The sequence below is a fragment of the Triturus cristatus genome, chromosome 4_1 (genome assembly GCF_964204655.1).
Source record: "Triturus cristatus chromosome 4_1, aTriCri1.1, whole genome shotgun sequence".
NCBI lineage: Eukaryota > Metazoa > Chordata > Amphibia > Caudata > Salamandridae > Triturus > Triturus cristatus.
Genome location: NC_140585.1, coordinates 644,178,176 through 644,199,019, shown reverse-complemented (window position 1 = coordinate 644,199,019; position 20,844 = coordinate 644,178,176). Strand labels below are relative to the sequence as shown.

General features: G+C 41.6%; 1 protein-coding gene across 6 annotated transcripts in view; it reads right to left on the bottom strand.

The window, feature by feature from the left end:
- LOC146855326 (uncharacterized) overlaps positions 1-20,844 on the bottom strand; it is a 915,814-nt gene that overhangs the window by 293,686 nt on the left and 601,284 nt on the right. For 4 of the 6 annotated variants that reach the window (XR_014981308.1, XM_085653035.1, XM_085653038.1 and 1 more), the window contains one exon: positions 19,237-19,323. The exons of 1 other annotated variant lie outside the window; for it this stretch is intronic. Coding sequence is in view for 4 of the 5 variants with exons in the window: in XM_085653035.1 (XP_085509161.1) it covers positions 19,237-19,323 (87 nt within the window). In the remaining variant the exon portion in view is untranslated. Of the gene's footprint in view, positions 1-10,380; positions 10,665-19,236; positions 19,324-20,844 lie in introns of those variants that run through there. One more of the 6 variants, XM_085653039.1, reaches the window with a different exon arrangement.

Sequence of the window (20,844 nt, the reverse complement as noted above, 5' to 3'; positions counted from 1 at the left end):
AAATTTGATGGCCAACTATACAAGCAGATCAAAGGTGTCCATATGGGGGCTTCTTGTGCCCCCACTGTAGCCAATATTTATATGGCCAAATATGAACAGATGTTCATCTACAACGAAATTGCACCATTCTATGAGTCAGTGACCCGTTGGTCAAGGTACATAGTGGACATTTTCTTCATTTGGACAGGAAATTTTGATGAGTTCCACGGGATCGTGGCATGGCTAAATTTATGTGCTGAAAATATGCAATTCATATTTGACATGAGCTCTGAACAGGTTGAATTTTTGGATATCAGCATAAGACACAAAGACCAACAATTGGAAGTTCATCTTTTTGTGAAAACCACATCCAAGAATACGCTGCTACATTTAAATAGTTTTCACCCGCAATCTCAGAAAGAAGCCCTCATTTATCTGATTATGACTCGGGCCATTGAAATGAAGGAGAAGTCATCTACAAGAGGGCAGACTATTATGAAAGACAGCATCTGTTAGAAAACCAAAAAAAAACAAAGAGTTTACCAAAGCTGGTATTTGTCAAATGTCACTCTGTACTTAATCAGAAAATACATCACACAATCTGTTCCAATTGGCACATTTTGAATGCAGAGAAAGAAAAAGATCAATATATTCCTAGACCTATGTTTGCTCATCGTGGAAACGAGAATTTGAAGGACTACGTTGTAAGATCTCACATTGAATAGCTCAAGAAGTATATACACAAATATATAGATGGAAGCAGCCCGATAGTTGGGGGAATTTTAAATGTACATCTTGCAAGCATGCAATTCTGCTCTCGAAATGCCAGCTTGGTTTTTAATGGATATAGTCTAAGTCTTAAAACTTTTACCAATTGTAAAACCAGTAACATCATATATCTTCTGATCTGTCCGTGTCAGCTAGGATATGTAGGTGAAACCTTCTGGACATTTTCAACTCGGTTGACGGAGCGTCAGTCCGCTATCCGGACAAGAAAACTAGTAGCACCTCTTGTTAAACATTATTTTGAGCTAAATCACAAACCAGAAGAGATTCAATGGTTAATCTTAGAGAAGATAGAAGCAAAATCGGGTACTAACAGTAATGAAATCCACAAACACAGGGAAGTATTCTGGATTTTTACCTTAGATACATACACCAAAGGACTAAGCAGTGAAATCCCATGGCACCAAGTTATATCTTTTAGTGCATAATCATGCTCCACGTGACATACTATTAGCCTGATTACTTCATTCCTACATGTAGGGTCAAATTTAGTTTATTGGATAGATGGCCATGGACTATGCCCTCCAAACACATCTGTTGCAGTAACTATATTCATATTCCACACGTAACAGTGAGAGACATATGTGATGCATATCGAGCACCCCATGCCATTTAGGCTATATAATTCTCATTGTTCCCATACAAGATATCATCTCTTGAATATGGTCGATAACTGTTGGTTGCAATCATCTCATGAATATGTTCGATATCTGTTGGTTGCAATAATTGTTGCAAGTTTAGAACTCTGGTACTGCTTCTCATCTTGTAAACTTTGTTGTGGACTCCCATAGTCTAGACGTATTGAGCCGTTTCATGCTTGCAATATTTATTACCTTTTTCTTTTACATCCAGAGGTATTACAGTTTTATTTTAGTCGTTCTCCCCTTTTAGTAACTGTATATACACTGCACGCTGTTAGTGTCGGTAAATACTCTCTTAATATGGTGGGCGCCTGGAGACAGACAGTAGAGATGTTCACTGTACAGTTGCAAATGCACCACAAGCCTCTTTGGTTCTGGATTCCTTTTAAGGCGAACGCAGAGTGTGGTACCGGTTTCACGTCCGATAGTTGTGGGATGCTAGGCATCAGTACAACCCCCGCATGTGCTTTAACAGGTATTCAGAGTGTGAGCTAGACCAAGCAGTCCGAGCATCTGTAAATATATAAACTATGCCTTCATTTTAATTTCATTATCTACTGATGAGGGAGCACCCACTCCATGTGCTTTTGTGCTGTTCCGAGCATCCAATAAACTTGCAATTTGTCTCGCACTTACATTATTTTGAGCTATTGACAATGTAAATGACAATGTTTTTTTTTTTTCTTTTTTAAAACATAATATAAAAGGCATTGTCATTTGCAATGTTAATAGCTTAAACTCCGGTAATGCGAGACCTATTGCATTGCAAATGCTTGTTTCCACATTGCTCTTGAGCAGGCACATGTTGGAGGGAGAGAGCTTTGTTGACGTTTGGTGTCCAGGTAATAAAAGCAGACAAATTAGAGAAGCAGGCACGATACGTGGCCAGCTGAGTTATAGAAGCAGACAGTCATCGAAGCAAGTGGGCTAAGAAAGCATGTGGCTTAGTAGAGCAGGACAGACGGAAGCAGGATATACAGAACTAAATAGGTTGTAGAAGTCATTAACTGACAGAGCAAGTTGGGTTACAGTAGCAGGCAGGGTAGAGAAATAGACAGAAGCAGACTTTTTAGAGAACATGTGGTGTGCGGAGTAGGCAGATTAACCAAGCGGGCATGTTAGAGAAGCAGCTAGGTGAATAGAGTAGGCATTGTAAATGCAGGGGGCTATAGAAGCAGGCAGGTCAGAGAAAATAACAAATCACAGAAGGCCTGCTTATAGCCTGACTCTGGCCTCTAGAAGCAGGCAGGGCCCAGAAACTGACCCCCCAGACTGCAGTGAGGAGGAGGAGGAAGTTTACCTTTCCATCAGATGCAGTGAACCTTGTGACTCACGCCCCGGTGCTTGGCGCCTCCTGCAGATCACGGATTACACTTTATTCATGAGCCCTTGGGTGAGGCCTATTTTCTTAACAAGATTTGTCCTCTCAGTTTTAAAACATGTTTTAGAAGTGTTAGGTGCATGTTTGTCGGGCGCCTTACTCATCGAAATGTTTCTCTTTTTTCCCTATCCAGGTTAGATATCCACTGAATCGGGCAGTCGGTTTATTGCTCTAACCCAACATTTATAAATGTCATCTTATTTTAAGTATTTGTGTTTCATTCATTATCACATAGCCTGAGAAGGCTGCCTATACATAGTGCTGCTTACAGCATGTACCTATTCTGCTGTAGCTGCTGATGGACAAAGGTGTGTGATAAATATTGGACAGTCACATTTGGTGCTGGTGTATCACTGCTTTTATCTTGTGCTCATTATCGCTCTGTTGCTCTCTATAGCTATATTCAGGGTTATCTGTATACACTTTGAGGTGACCTACGACCTTTGGCATGTCCTATATGAATGTGGGGCATGCATGTAGTGCACGAATATGCACGAACATTGGCTTACAAACCATTTTTACCGCAGTTGCTATAGGTATCTATATGAGGGCACTTATAACTATAACATGGTTTTGTTATGTCCACAGATACAGCACGACATATAAAGCATGTGCCTTCTTGAAGAAGATGTTATGCCGAAACACATGTAGAGAAAAATATATTATCTATTGGCCATTGTTTGAGAATTGGATACATAATTTTTCTTGCTGAAATCTTTAAAAAAGAGAAACGCGGTTGGCAAGCGCTTTTTTGCTTTCTTACATCATGTACTATGAGTATTAATTATGACTATTCGATGAATTTTGTCACCTAAATCATTTATTGTGCTTTTGTTTTGATGTATGTTGAGAATGGATGAGAGGGTATACTGAATATTATAGTTTGAATAATAAATGTATACAATTTGATATTAATTTAGTTGTCCCTCGGGTCATTATATTATGTGGCCTTAGTTGTGTTATCATATATCTTACTTGTTGTGAATTTAGAGTTGCCTAAGATTTTTTGTGCCCTTGATAAGATTATCCCTGCCTTAGGAACTACATTTGTTAGCAGGGGAACCCTTTTATATTTGCATAGAATTGTTTATATGCCAGGATAAGAAAATGTAACTGCAGATTTCTGGTCTAGAATGCCTTTGCAGATTAACGACTTGAGTGTCGAATGGGAGGAGTATAACACAGGACAGGTACATGATCAGGGTATTCCAGCTATTGAGAAGGAAATTTGGATGAAAGAGTATGGTGATCATGACAACTACAAAAAGTGTTGGCGTACATGGTTAATGGAAAGCCTACAAAAAGAGCATTTGAATCTGAAATAAGACTTTACTGGGAGGTTAGGAATGAATGGACTTTGGAAGATGGTATAAGATGGAGAGGAGATAGAGTAATTCCTACATCTACATTAAGAAAAACATTACTGTGATCCGTCACGAAGGTATTGCCAGAACCAATCAAAGAGTTAAAATAGGATTTCGGGTGGTCTAGTATGGACTTATTCATAGAAAGAATGGTTAGAAATTGTATAAGGTCAGCTAATTCTGATAAGTCGTTCAAAACTTTGAGACCTAGTATGTGCGACCCACATTCATATGCCAGAGAGTGGATAAAGAGTATTGGGAACTACGAATTCAACAAGCATTTGCAATGCAATAGGTCTCGCATTTGTCAGAGTTAGAGATATTTGCGTTGTAAATGACAATGTCTTTTATCAATGTGTTTTGGTTTGTAGTGTAGTGGATGTACGAACAGAGAAACAGTTGCAGCACTGCCTAGAGGACTTGGAATGAGGAAACACCACTGGGACCAGAGAAGCAGCTGCAGCGCTGTCTAAAGTACTTAGAATGAAGAATTACTGATGAGACTAGAGAAGCAGCAATAAGTATAGCTATCAGTATTTAGCCATGCAGCACTTTTTTTTTTCTTGCAAATTAATCAGCGTTACATTTCACATAAAAGCAAAATGCCTCAAGCGCCAGACCCACTGTGCCCTTTACAAGTAAACAATCCAAACAAAACACGCCGCTTATTCTGAGAATTCGAGGTAGTCATAAACAGAGTGCTTCACTGCTCCACCTTTGGACAGTAAATTCTGCAGTTACATATCATAAGCACTTCCTCCAACGAAGGTGTGCTGATCCAACATTGGTGACAAAACTTGAAAGTGCCACGCCGATTGGTGGCAGCTTTTTAAGGTATCAATAGTAAAGTATGTATAGGCACTCCAATTTAAATCAAGTTAGGTAACTCGATTAATTAGTTCATGGGTGCTACTGAAGAGTATCGCCCTCTGGTCCCCTGGGCGTAGAGAAGTAAACAAGTAAGATGCGTCTCCCTGCTGGGGAGATGTCCCCATTTTAAAGTGTACACCTTAAGTCAGTTTCTATGCTGTAAATAAACTTACCAGTGTATTTTAACAATTGTTCATTCATAAAAAAAATAAGGAAAACATGTCTTCAGAAAGAACTGGAGCAAGCAGAGGCGCAACTAGAACCAAATTTCGGGGGGGGGGGGGCTAAGAAAAAATTTCGGGGGGGGCTGAATCTTTTAAGCCATAGGCAGAGTGGAGCTGCAGGGGCTCTTAGAAGGGGTGAAACAACAGCGAGGCCTCATTAACATGCAAATGGTATTTTAAAGACCGGTGAAGTGCTCGGGTGCGGCTGTGTGTGCGCCGGGAAAGAGGGGGGGCCGAAGCCCTGTGAGTCCAATGGGTGTTGCACGCCTGGGAGCAAGTTAAACTTCTGTGAAAGCTAAGGAAAATAGTTGCTGTGACAGTATCACAGAAAGCTGTCTATATAACCGGATCTGCAAAAGCTTGGTTTAGTTCTCGGTGTTTCACCTAGATAACACACTAGATGGCAGCAAATAAATGTTTTATGTAGTAGGGAGAAAAATGCCTAAGACAACTGATGTTACTACATTAAAGTGATGATCTTAATTTTTTTTCTACATTAGGTGTTCGGATGAAACTTTGGTGGGAGCTCACTTTCTTACTGCAAATTCACAATTGCTGTCACTTGCTGAATTACAATAAATAAATATAAGGAATGTTAAATACTCCTTACCATTCCTTGGGTTTGAAGTCCTAGAATAGGAACACAATGTTGGCAAGATTTTTATCTATAGCCTTGTAATGACCGCTCGACCCCAGCCCCATGGATTTAATGTATGCACAGCACTGCGCTCCTGTAACACAAGTCTAGCTGGTTCTGTCCTACCACACTATTCTCAGGAGATTTTTGTTTGCGTCAGTTTTCATTAATGCGTCTTTGGATAAATAAAGTGAAATACTGACATCTCGTCAAAAGGCTGCAGTTTCTTTTATCTCTTTCACGTGTCATCGCAGTTCTTAAAAAGTGTCTTTCCGTCTATAAAGGGACATGTATTTAAGTAGCCAATGATGCCTGGTGCCCGATGAAGTTGTGGTGTTTTAAATATATACAATTATTATTAAGGTCAGAGAGAAACCAGATCGACGCTGCCGGTTCATGAATAGTTTGCATGCTAGGTTCTTGGTAATAAACCCGGCGCTGTTTACTTATGCGCTCTAATGCCCGGTTTGTGATAGTTTAGCATTTTATAAAAATACAATGATACCGAGAGCTACATTTAAAAAAAATGGCAGAAACCAGAAGTGCGGCCATGCAGCTGAAATAACAAGACAAGCCCGGCGGAGCGTGGCGCGCGCGCTTGGCGGCGGCGGGGGAGCGCATTCAAGGCGGGGGAGCGGACCCTTTGAAGTGCGAAAATACTGACATCTCGTCAAAAGGCTGCAGTTTCTTTTATCTCTTTCACGTGTCATCGCAGTTCTTGAAAAGTGTCTTTCCGTCTATAAAGGGACATGTATTTAAGTAGCCAATGATGCCTGGTGCCCGATGAAGTTGTGGTGTTTTAAATATATACAATTATTATTGAGGTCAGAGAGAAACCAGATCGACGCTGCCGGTTCATGAATTGTTTGCATGCTAGGTTCTTGGTAATAAACCCGGCGCTGTTTACTTATGCGCTCTAATGCCTGGTTTGTGATAGTTTAGCATTTTATAAAAATACAATGATACCGAGAGCTACATTTAAAAAAAAATGGCAGAAAGCAGAAGTGCAGCCATGCAGCTGAAATAACAAGACAAGCCCGGCGGAGCGTGGCGCGCGTGCTTGGCGGGGGCGGGGGAGCGCATTCCAGGCGGGGGAGCGGACCCTTTGAAGTGCGATGCCAAACGGATTGCATGGCGGCACGATGCACGTGATTGTGCGCGTGCCAGCCATGCAATCCGCTTTTTGGGAGCACTTTTAAAAGCCCTTTACAATAGTCTCGCTTTGCGATCGCTTACACGATAGCAAGGCGAGACCTAAAAACAGTATGGTTGTACAGAATCACTGCCATGATATGACTACATTTTCTCCATTTGAAATTATGAGGGACCGTCAAATGTGATTCAGAGTGGTTAAAGAATTCTACTTCTTCTAAAAACTGGAAATGATTAGGAAAACTATTGAAGATACTCCTACTAAATACAAGTTATGATATGATAAAGAGAAAGGATCATTGATTGATGGATCTGTACTGTACGGCATTTCATTCCCAGCTTCAAAAACTGTTTCCAAATCATTGATCATTACTTAATACATATAAATATTGCAATGAAACTTTGCAATGCAAATTAAATGTCATAATAATCCTGCAAAATAATAAAAATAAATCAATTATCTGAGAAAGAAACACATCTGTCCTCCGCTGGTTTCAGCAGAAATTATATTTTCGTAAGCAGACACTTCATCTTTCATACAGCAACGATTTTATTCAATTTATTCTTTGATTCGTTTCCGAAATAATACCCTAAAATGAAGCTAAACCGTCTGCTTTTCACTCAAGGAATGCGCAGACAACAACTTCTGCATTAACCTACAGCACCCCCTGCTGGGGAACACAGCAAACTGGCAAAGATAACACGTTTTTTAGTTCTGAAATTCACTTCGTCGCTGCTAAATTTTTACATTTCAATGAACAAGGTTTACCAACCCTGAAACGCAACAGAAATACCCCACTAAATGAACGAGAATGGGTTGCTACAATTTTACGGTCGTAATATATTTACTATATCATAAACCTAAAATCAGAATCATACATGACATGGTGGTACACTATCTTTTAAAACATAATCGACACAACAAAAAAGGTAGTGTGAAATTCCTTCTGGTTAATAGAAGTCCAAAATCACTGTAAAACAAACATTTCTTTCAGAGCTTGATCGCGCTACTAAATATATCTGTGGACACTAGTCGTGTACACACAGCGCACAGATCTTTGGAACGAAACAATTCATTCATGATGTCTGCCAGGGCCTCCCCTTCCACCTTCCAGAACATCTGATGGCTGTTCAAACCCCCATCCTGCTGAGCCAGTCACCCTTTTCCCACCTCCAGTTAGACCGTTTGACCATTTTCCCTTTCCTACCCCTATAATAAGCTTGATTATCCCTCCTCACACCTGTAGAGTCCCTGGGCAGGTGAGAAAAATAGCCCCTCCCTCCTCTCGACCCACTTTGAACCCTTCCTTAAAGGACAATGAGCGAGCATGTGAGGCGAGTGAGCCTGCAACTCTTTTAGGGGGTTGCGCCCCATGAAGAATTCTAAAACGAATCTCACCAAGTGGTGTATTTTCCAACTTTTACATCCATTCCTCCCTCCCACATTTCTGCCTTCTTCCTTCCATCCACCCATCTTAGTCCATCCAGCCATCCTTCCATCTCTCATTCATCCTCACCTCCTATATCTTTCTCTCTCCTTTATTCATCCATCTATCTTCTCCCCTCTCCATCCATTCAGCTATCCTCCTCTCCAATCCCGATTCCTCTTCATCCATCCATCCTCTCCATCCGTTCAGTGTTTTGTCTTTTTCCCCACCTTTCTCTTCATCCGTTCATCCATCCATTGGTCTGTTTATCCACTAATCCTCCCCTTTCTTCTTCATCCACCCAACTTTCCTTCTTTCCCTTCATTACCCATACTTCTTTCTCTCCATTGTTCATCTTTAGTTCTCACTCTAGCCATCTTTCCCGTGCTTCATTATCTCTCCCATCTTCCTCCTGTACATCATCACTTTATTCCTTTGTCCATCAATCATTCTCTCCACCTGCCCTCCTTTCCATCTTTTAATTTCTGCCTCCCTTTCATACTCTCTTCTTCCATTGTTCCCACAACCCAGGGCCCCATAACACTATCCTCTGAGTGTAGTATTTAAGTGCTTCTTTTGGAGACAGAGTCTCTGAGCAAAGTCAAAGGAGCCATAAACAATAATTTCTATGTATTATGCGATACAGAATAACTCAATGGCACCTCTCCCACTGAAGCTGCTAAAGTGGGGGGTTAATGACGGCCCTGCCAGGCATTTGACAAGCTCTTTTCCCACCTCTGCACTTCCGTTTAATTCCTACCTTCCCTACCCCACATTTTCTTTTGGTCCCCATTGCCTCTCTCATTCCTTCCTGGACCCAGCACTTATATATTTGCCTGTTAGAAACTGGGTTTTTGGTTGGCAAAGGTATGTACCATGTCCAAGCAGAAGCCACAATCCTATTCAGGGATAGCTATATACACACTAAAAGAAAACCAGTGCTCACCCACTGGTAACTTTGCACAGAGCAGTCAGGCTTATCTAAAGAGGCAATATGTAAAATATTTGTGGGAGAAACTCACACAGTAACACAATGAATACACCACAAAAAGACTCCACACAAGATTATAATAACAGATTATTATATTATAAACAACACAAGACCAAAACGACAAAGATCCAATTTACAGAAGTTGAGATATTGAATTTTAAATGAATAAATGTAGTAAGGCGCTTAGAAGCAAGTAGCACTAAAAGGTTAATTTAGGTCGCGCTGGACCAGGGCAAATTCAAAGTTCAGGCCGACCTCGTGGAAGCGCAGGCTGGCTACAGGATCCACACAGGCTGCGGTAAACAAAGTACCTTTCCTGGTCGCAAGCAATGAGATGCGTCTATCTTCTCCACACAGTGAAGGCGATGTGTCAGTTCCGAAGACCTGTGCCGGAGTCCAGAGGCGTCAAGCAATGCACTGGATTCTGCCACACATTCAAGACGATGAGTCGATCTCACCAAGCACCTGCAGTGGCGATACTTTATCCGATGCATCAATCTCAGAAGGAAAAGCACTGGTTCCGAGGTGATGCACCCATTTTACTCCTGCAAATGAGTTGATGCACCGGTTCTGTTACACACAGACAGGAGATGTGTTAAAATCAGTGTTGCAAGTATCTGGGTTACTTCCAGTGAGCCAGGCACAGGAGCAGGGGTAAATACTTTGATATCCTGAGTCTCAAGCAACATGAGGCAAGCCAACAAGCCCTTGGAGATCACTTGGAGGGAAGGCAGACTACAGCTCTCCTTCGGCAGGGTCAGAGAGCAGCAGGGCAAGAAACCAAAAAGCAGGCCTTTCAGATCAGCAGTCCAGCTAAGTTCTTTAAGCAGCACAGCAGTCCTTCTGTTTAATTCAAGATCCAGAAGTGTCTGAATTTAGGGGGTCAGAGACCAAGTACTTCTCCCCAAAAGTGCCTTTGATGTGGGGGGTGACTTCAAGGCAGCTCTCAGAAGTGCACATGTCCCCCTGTCAGTCCAGTCCTGTTTGGCAGGCTATCTATTGGGGGGTAAATCAGTCCTTTGTGTGGGGACAGGGCACTACATATTCAATTGAAGTGTTAGCCCATCCCTTTCATCCTGCCCAGGCAAGGCCATCAGAATGCAAATGTACTCAGATGTACTCAGACACACCTATCCTTCCTGTGTTGTGGCCGTCTAGAGAGAATGCACAAAGTGTAGCTGTCACCCACTCCAGGCGTGTATTGGAGACAGGCTGTAAGGCACACAAGGCGGTAAGTGCAGAGAAATGTTCACTTTTTAAATGTGACAGTTCTAAAACAGTAATGTTAAATCCACCTTTACCGGTAAGAATTTATCATTAGCATTCCAAACATATGAAACATGAAAAAGCTACTCCTCTCTGATCAGGAATTACAGCTTAAACATGTATTAAGGAATTCCTAGTGCTAACCTAAGAGGAGTAGGCCTCACAGTATTAAAAAAAGAAACAGGCTGTTTTTCCCTACTAGGACATGCAAAATGAAAGTACATCTCCTACCTTTTACTTACATAGCACCCTGCCCTTAGAGCTACCTAGGACCCACCTTAGGGCTGAATTTGATGTAATAAAACAGGAGTCTAAGGCTTGGCACGTAGTTTTAAATGCCAAGTTGAACTGTCAGTAAACTGCACCCACAGGCACTGCAGGGGCAACCAGAGATAGGTTTGATAGACTACTTCTGTGGGTGGCACAATTAGTGCTGCAGCTAATAGCATGTAATTTACAGTTCCTGCGTATGTGGTATACCACCTTACGAGGGACTTACAAGTAAATTAAGTAGGCCAATCAGGTATAAACCAATTACACACTTCTAGGGAAGAAGCAAATGCATTTTAGCATTGATTAGAAATAGTACAGTGCTCAGAGTCCTAAGTCCAACAAAAAGATTCAGCAAAACATGGAGGAAAAAGGATTAAGGGAAGACCACCCTAAGGCTGCCATGACAGGCCAAACAGCGCCCTTGTTCTAATCTTTGCTCCACATATCCCAGGCTGCCTGAAGCCCTCACCCTCCCCACTCTCCTCCTCCTGGGAGTACCGATCAGATGAGGGAAGAGGCAGGTCAAAAGGAGCAGCTGCAGAGATTGGAAAGATATGTTTAAAAAAGTTTCTCCCGTGTGTGTGTGTATACAAGTGTGTTGTGCTTGTCCGTGTGTGGGCTTATGTGTACTTTCATGTCTGTGTAGATCTGTGTGTGGGTATATGTCTGTGAGTCTATAGCTGTGTTTGAGTGCGCATAAGAAGTAAATGTTTTCATCACTACCTCGCTTGTGAAATGCTGGAGAAGGGACAATGCTGGTAATTCCTAGCAATCTGCTGACTCTGACACAATGGGGTAATCCCTGGCAACATGCTGGCGCAGACACACCAGTAGTAATCCCTGGAAACATGCTGGCTCTTTCACAATGGTGGTGATTATTGGCAAGAGGCTGATCTTGACAAAATGATGTTAATTTGTGACACTATGCTAATTATGCGGTAATCCTTGGCAAAATGCCGAACCACACACTTTTGTGTTATCCCTTGCCAACATACTGGTAATTCCTGGTAAACCACTGGCCCTGGCACAATGGTGGTAATTCCTGGTAACAGGTTGGCCTTGGTACAATGGTGGTAATCTCTTATAAATTGTGAGCTGCCATGGTATGATAGAGCCAAGGCACAAATGTCCATTAGTTTGAATACATGAAAGATCACGCAGGCTCAAAGAAGATTAGAACCACCACACAAAAGTGAGCGCAGACATCATGCAAGAGGTTAGCTAGTTGATCAAAGAACTGACTAACAAAGGAGTAGTGGAACATTACCTTAGTGTCCAAACTTTGATTTGAATAAAAAAAAAGAATCCTCAGCATATTAACTCTCCCTAAGATACATAACAGACTGGACAAGCCACCTAGCAGTCCAGTAGTGTCAGGGAGTGGATCTATTCTGGAACCAGTTTGTAAATATATAGACGTGTTTATTAACCCTTTTGTGAGTAGCACTCAAGCCTCTGATAGAGGACTATCCATTTACACCTCACATCCAGCTTTTAGTAACCAGGGACTTAACTTTTTACACTAGTATCCCAAAGCATGCAGCCCTGGAGGAAATAAGCTAAGTTCTTGACAACAGAAAACAACCCATACACGTACCCTCTGATTTTGTAGTGGCATTATCGGTCATTGCTTTGAGAAACAAACTCCATTTCAGGGTGATTTCTATTACCAATCTAAGTGTGTTGCGGTACAGATTGGATTTGCACACAATTTGGCTAATAACGTTATAGGCAAATATGAACACACACATATATATCAATAAGACAACCCCTTCATGGAAAACATCACTCTTTGGAAGAGATGATCATTCTCAAATATAGTTCGGTTTATTTTTATGTAGGACTTTACTTAATATTCATTGTTACAAGATGGCGGCTATTGTGAATATCGATTTTTTGGTTTCCTTTTTTCGCGCCAGCTGCTTCTGATTAAGGCGCATGAGCCTAGGTATATCAAGACATCCGGTGGTCTTTATGTGGATAGGACTGCCTCGACTGATTCTGGTAAGCTGCTACACATTGGCTATTTGACGTGGCTAGGATTGTCTCGGCTTTTGGATCTCGCTGGTGTGGGACATAATGGGTGGTGGAAGTGCTACTCCCCTGGGGTTCTATCTGGTAAAGACAATGTAGTTCCATAGGAGTATACTCCCTTTTCTATGCTTGAGCTTAATTTTGCCAGCTTTTTGTAAATATTAGGGGATAAATCATTATGAAAACTTTGTCTCATCCCAATTTAAAATATATATGCCACTATAATTCCCCCATCGTATTTGCCCTTAATGGATTAGTCTAATACATCTTGGTTCCCTGTTTAGTGAGGTTCGCTTACTGGGGAGAGTTTGCATCTTTCCCGGGTGAGAAGGTTGTGCCCTACTTTTGCTGTTTGCTTGACAAGGCGGATTATTTCCCCCCAGCTTTTTCAGTTTGAACTATTGCCGAACATTGAAGTTTTATTTAGGAAGGGACCTGATAATAACATAGGAGATGTTTAATTTTATTTTTCCGGTTTGTATTATTTATGTTACTTGAATTAGTTCAGTTACCACTCACCTTTTAAAATACTCAGATTATTGAAGTCAGATTCATATCGCACATTAAAATTATAAATTGTAAACTATTCTCTATACCTTTCTTTCTTTGACCTAGGTCGGTTACAGCATTGTGCAATTATCTTTGCACATCCTTAATTTCCCTAACCTGGGATTAGAATTAATAAATTGGGAGTTACTACATTCCCGCTCGTCCAAAGTTCTTATTCTAAGGCATTTAATTATAAAACTTAATATAGTAAGTATGCGTCCCTATACCGATACCTATCAATTTAATTGCTCCTTGGTACTCAGGGATTCTTAATGCATCTGTTTCATTCATTCAGATATATTGGAGGACGGAAGCATCTTTTACATCCTTAATTGATGGCTTACCTATCTAGATAGACATTATAGTAAAGATCTGTTTGGTAACACCCTTAACGACTGGAACCCAATCTCCACTGAGGACACCATCCGCCTGATGAACTCCATCCACTCAGGATCCCCCACAGACCCATGTCCTCACCACATCTTCAACAAAGCAGACTCCGTCATAGCACCGCACCTCCGAGACGTCATCAACTGCTCCTTCAACTCCGCCACCTTCCCGGAAGACTGGAAACACGTTGAACTCACCGCCCTTCTGAAAAAACCCACAGCGGACCCCACCGAACTCAAAAATTACCGCCCCATCTCGCTTCTTCCATTCCCGGCCAAAGTCATCGAGAAAGCTGTCAACAACCAGCTCACCGCCTTCCTCGAAGCCAACAAATCCCTCGACCCCTCACAATCTGGCTTCCGAGCAAAACACAGCACTGAGACCGCCCTCATCGCAGCAACAGACGACATCCGAACTCTACTGGACAATGGGGACACAGTCGCCCTCATCCTCCTTGACCTCTCTGCAGCATTCGACACAGTCTGCCACAGCACCCTTTTACAACGCCTCAACAACATCGGAATCCAAGGAAAAGCACTTGAATGGATCACCTCGTTCCTCACCGGAAGAACCCAGAGAGTCCGCCTTCCACCATTCAAGTCCGAGGCCTCTGAAGTCATCTGCGGCGTACCACAAGGATCCTCACTCAGTCCCACCCTCTTCAACGTATACATGAGCCCCCTCGCGGCCATCGCACGCCAACACAACCTCAACATCATCTCTTACGCGGATGATACTCAACTGATCCTTTCTCTCACCAATGACCCCAGCACCGCCAAAACCAACCTACACGAAGGAATGAAAGAAGTTGCCGAATGGATGAAACAAAGCCGTCTGAAACTGAACTCAGACAAAACAGAAGTCCTTATCTTAGGTACATCCCCCTCTGCATGGGACGACTCCTGGTGGCCGGAAGCCCTCGGAAAAGCACCCATCCCGACAGACCACGCACGGAACCTAGGCGTCATCCTGGATTCTTCACTCTCAATGAACAGACAAGTCAGCGCCGTATCCTCTTCCTGCTTCAACATTCTTCGCATGCTCAGAAAAACATTTCGCTGGATCCCCTCCGAAACAAGGAAAACAGTCACCCATGCTCTGGTCACGAGCCGACTGGACTACGGAAACACCCTCTACGCAGGTGCTACCGCAAAACTCCAGAAGAAACTCCAACGAATCCAAAACGCCTCAGCCAGGCTCATATTAGACATCCCACGCAACGAACACATCTCTGGTCACCTTAAAGACCTCCACTGGCTACCCGTCAATAAGAGGATCACTTTCCGACTGCTTACCCACGCACACAAATCACTCTACGACATCGGCCAGAATGCCTCAACTCACGACTGTCCTTCTACACCCCCTCCCGCCAACTACGTTCCTCCAGCCAAGCCCTCGCCACTGTACCTCGCATCAACAAGACCACCATGGGAGGCAGATCCTTTTCTTACCTAGCTGCTAGAACATGGAACTCACTCCCCGCTTACCTTCGCCTTACCCAGAACCACCTAGCATTCAGAAAGCAACTTAAAACGTGGATATTCGACAAGTAATCCTCCTCCCCTTCCTAAGCGCCTTGAAACCCTCTGGGTATGTAGTGCGCTATATAAATTCTATGACTTGACTTGACTTAGGTATTTTTTAGGTTTGGTTCACATATGAACTGGGATTTTGGTTCCCTCACCTGGTTGGTCTGATCTCTGTTCTAGTCTATGCAACTTCACAACCCTGGTTCCTTTCTATTTTTTATTTTGGATGGCGGGATTTATTCTCTCTACCCTACTTTATATGATTTCTCTAGTCCTCACTTTTCACTGTGTATTTTGGTATCCTTTCGGTTTCTGCACGTGCACATTAGTCTATAATACTTGAATATGAAAATGATTACTTTGTTGAACATTAGAATGCCAAAAAATAAACCATCATTGTTTTTTATGTCCAAAGAATAATTGTAAATAATTTGTAATGTGTAAATGGTTGTTGTCTGATGTTTATGTATATATTTTTATAAATGCATTTATGTTTGTTGAATTAACAGCCCTGAAGAAGTCCTTATCACAAGGACGAAATGAGTCGGCTGTATCTCAATCACCCGTACTATGTTTTAAAGACTACATTGAATAAAGGAAGACATTTGGAAGAATACGTGGACATGTATTTTTTATAAATCGTTGTCCAATTTGTTATGTGGTGCACCTGTGCTAATGTGTAAGAATTCTTTAAGTAGTGTGGAAAGCCTTAGCAATCTTTGCATCCAGAATTGCCCCAGGAAAACAGCTGACATGGAACGGATTAGAGCAGATTTTCTCTGTTCAATTTGAGGCCTAGAGTTTCGAATAGCTTCAGACAGCCCAAGTTGATTTTCTTGTAGTGGGTCCTTTTATGAGCAAGTCGTCCAGGTACGGGAAAATCTAGGGCCCTGATCTCCCCTGGAAAGCCTCCACCAGCACCATGCACATTGTGAGGACCCGGGAGCAGATTGTAGCCCAAAAGAAAACAATTTGAATTGGCAATGGCACCCTGCCACCTTGAACCTCAGGAACTTTCAGTGCTTTATGTGGATGGGAATATGGAAATGCCCTTTTAGTAGGTCCAGGGATGTCATGTAAACCCCTGTATCTATGAGCTGCAGAATCTACTGCAGGGACAACATTCTTAAAGACTGTTTCTTGATTAATTTGTTTAGGAGTCTCAGGTCCATTTCTGCACTTTCCTGACTTCTTTTTCATGAGGAAGAATTTGGAGTAAAACGCGGTATTGCATTGACACAACTGGACTTCCTCTATCGCATCTTAGAAGTAAACACATTTCCTGTTGCTGCAAAGAAAGATGACTATGCGATGTTTTGCGTGGTGGAAAACTAGGAGGCTTTTGAGCAAATTCCAGGGTGTGACCATGATGGAGTTTCCATCCATGGATAACACCTATTTGTTGAAACAGATGCTCTTCCATTGTTTGTAAAATATGGAGAGGGGATTTCTGAAACTGTGAAGGGAGACTAAGTTGACTGGTGCCTGTGACATATCATTGTCTCCTAGGACTGTCCTGTGACTTTCCTCCAGTCGGAGGATGTCAAAACGCTGGCTGCCTACAGTAGTAGGACGCTGTGGTCGTCCTGTATGGTTGATGGGAAGAATATACTGATCTAAAACCCTGTTGAGAGTAAGGCTGGTATCTAGTGTGCTGGTAAGGGACTGGAAATGTAAATTGCCATCTGCCCCTTCGAAAGGGCTGGAAGCGCCGCTGTTGCAAGGTACCCAGTGAGTGGGCAGTTTCGGTGTCCGATTTTATGGGTAGCGAGGCATCGTCCACATGCTTACCAAAAAGATTTTCCCCACCAAATGGCATGTTCAGGATTTTTGCCATCACTTCTGGGCAAAACTATGTTGCTTTCAACCAACCCTGGCAACGCAGAAGCCACTCCTACGACCTGGCGGAAGGCTGTTGAAGAGATGTCGATAGCCACATCGATGATCTCTGAAGAGGCCTTTTCCCCTTCTAGCAGTATTTCCTTTGCTTCTTTCCTTTTGTCCTCTGGGAGATATTAAAAAAATGCTGACATCTGATGGTCTGTTCACTGACACAATATCGAAACCATAAATATCGTGACACCATAGCACTGTGTCAAAAATATCGATCACAAAAATATTGTTTTTGTATAGATATAATGGTATGTCCATAAATATAGAAATCTATATACAAAAATATAGCATTAATGTAATATAAATTAAATATATTTAAATAATGTTTTAAAATATATATAAATATATTTACTAATATGAACAAACACATATATATAAAAATAACTTACTCACTAATACAACCACTGACATATCCACTCATACACCCATATTGCCACTCACACACTGAGGCAGTCACCCATAGAGCTACTCACACACCTAGTCACTTACCCATACAGTCAATTATACAGCCACTTACTCGCCCATACAGATACAACAGACACACACATAATCACTCACTCACTCATACAGATACAAACATGTACTCAATAACATATAGTCACTGACACAAGCACACACTCGCCCATACAGCCACTCTCACATTCACTCACTCACCCATAGTCACTCATATACCCCATCACTCATTATGCTGCCTTTCCCATACCCAGTTACTCACCCAGATACCACTGACACATCCACTTACTTACCCACAGAGAAATACACACACTCACTCACCCATACAGCCCCCCACACACACACACACTCACTAAACCATACAGACAGACTAACCCACCCACTCACCCTTACAAGCAGTCACACCCCCCTCACCCACCCACACAGACACTCATAGAGGTACACATACAACCAATCACTTACCCATACAGCTACTCACATACCCACTCACACACCCATACGGCCACTTATACACCAACTGACAGACTGATAAAGACATTCATACAACCAGTCACTCACTCATACATTCACTGAGACACCTAATCACTCACATATACAGTCAGTTATGCACCCACTGGATCATACATACAGGCACTCATACACCCACTAATTCAACAATACACCTTGATATATATATTTAACACTCAAACTTTTTAAAAAGACTCAGTTACTGGATGAGGTCATGAGTGATGTTATTTGAGATGTCATCAGCGATGTCACTGACCAGGTCATGAGTGATGTAATATTTGATGTCATAAACAGTGCATTGCGGAGTCGCGAGTTATAGTTAGCTCTGCTAACTAAAACTGCTGAATTTCACTGGTTTGGTACGAGTGAAACCTGAGCCTAACTATAAAGTCCCTATAACCTTTGGTTTCTTCAATACATTTCTAAGGTTTTTTTTCATTCCATATCCAAACTATAACGTTCTTGTAACCTTTTTTTTTGTGAGTATATAAGATATATATATATGTTTCAATTACCTGATATATGCTTACCATTTTATTCTAAAGGTATGCATGGTAAAGGTATGCATAATAAAGGCATTGCGTGGTAAAGGCACTGCTTGGTTAAGCCATTTACTAACGTCATACAACTGTGACAAGACATTATGCTGGTGCAGTATTAAAAACATTTGTTAAGCTACTTCTCCTGGAAAAGCATAATATTTAAGACAGTACTTTAAGAAAAGCATACTTTAACAGATAGACACTACATTAGTGTGGCCTGCAGAAAGTTAAACTGGGTGGCCTAACTGACTCCAATGACCGGGCAAACAAGAATATGACATTGTTTCTTGTAATATGTCAACCTCTGGATAAAAAACAAAAACATCACAAATTTCGTTCTACTCTTACCTCAGGATTAGACGATGAGCTAACTCCGATGTCTATAATAGAAGGAACATGCATCTGTGTGTCTGTCACTTCAAACAATGGATTAATCTACCAGACAAAAACAATTTAAATCCTTTAGTTTTGGTCATGGAGTGACTGTGCGTGCACACAAAGCATGCTTACTTGGATGAAAAGTATATTTGGAAACATTTTTAATATTGTGTTAGATTCAGGGAATGTGCCACTTGTTAATGTATGTAAATACATTAGTTTTGTGAACCTTGCATTAACTCTCAGATGTCTCCAATAACACAAACAATACAAAAATAATATTCTAAGAAAGAAAGGTTCTTAAAATACACAAACTATGATATAACTTTATATTCAAATAGTATACCCTAATGTTATTAGTTTGCATTAATACAAAAATTCTAAATTATTAGGTCAAATAAACCGTAGTTGGGAACATAAAGACAGTGCAAATTACATTACATAATACAACAATTTATACGGTAATATGTAATAACATTTACAGTGCTAATTAGACATAAATTTATACTAAACAAATTATAACAATCAAGAATTAATCAAGACAAATTTCAGGCCAGACTGAGTCGTTATATACAATCGAGAATTCTCCTTGATTGGATGTATAATTTGTTATGGTTTCTACGTTATCGATGTACGTATTAAGCATACCAAATAAGAATACAGTACAATCAGTAAGGTCCAAGACCCTTCAATTTACTCACTGAATTAGGGGATAGTTTATTGTGCTCTGTGAAATGTACAAAGTGGCCTAAGCAGTTAGCTGGCTTTATGCTGAAAGTTACCTGGCCCCATTGCACTAATGTCTGTACAAGTACAAGTGTGAATTGTTTGTAATAATTCATGATGTTCAAGAAAGTTACTTACCTTTGCTAATTATTCCTGGTGGATACTAAAGCTTCCAGAAAATTCCTCACCTTATGAATATTTATGGATGTGTGTGCTTTTGACTTCTTCATCCGTGAGCTGTCTTAAAGAGTGTGGGGAATTTCTCGTCGCTCCTGTGGATTGAGCCTTGAGCCGGGCAACAGGTTAGTGGCATCGTCAACAGTGGGGCCACAAGATTTCATCAGAAACCCGAAGACTATAGGGTGGGCTGATTACCAATGCCACCTCATACCTCTTTATTCTACCAACAGATATCCCTTGCCCATTTATCTCACTCTTGCAGGTTCTTTTTCGTCCCTCCTTTCTTACGTTGTCACTGTTTTTCTGTCTTTCTCCTTCTCTTTGTTCCACTTTAGTGTTTTTCTTGCTCTTTTTCTGGGTGAAATTTACAGGCAGTAATATCAGTTTAAGTCCTCAAAAATGAGTGCGTATGGGACCAACCTGCAACCACAGCCTCTAATTAAGGACTGCAATGAAGTGAGGCTACCCTCCTACATACAGTGCTCATTGTGCTCTGGTGTTAGTTCCTTATATTATGCACCAAGCCAAGGTGTGGAGAAACCTATAAGCTAAACTACAACAGACAATAAGTGACTGGGTCCAACCGGGTCGAACCTGGTTTCTGCATCTGATTTGCAGTCGGTCTCAAATCGTGCCTAGGTCCCAGTCAAACACAAGCAGATGATCGTAGTA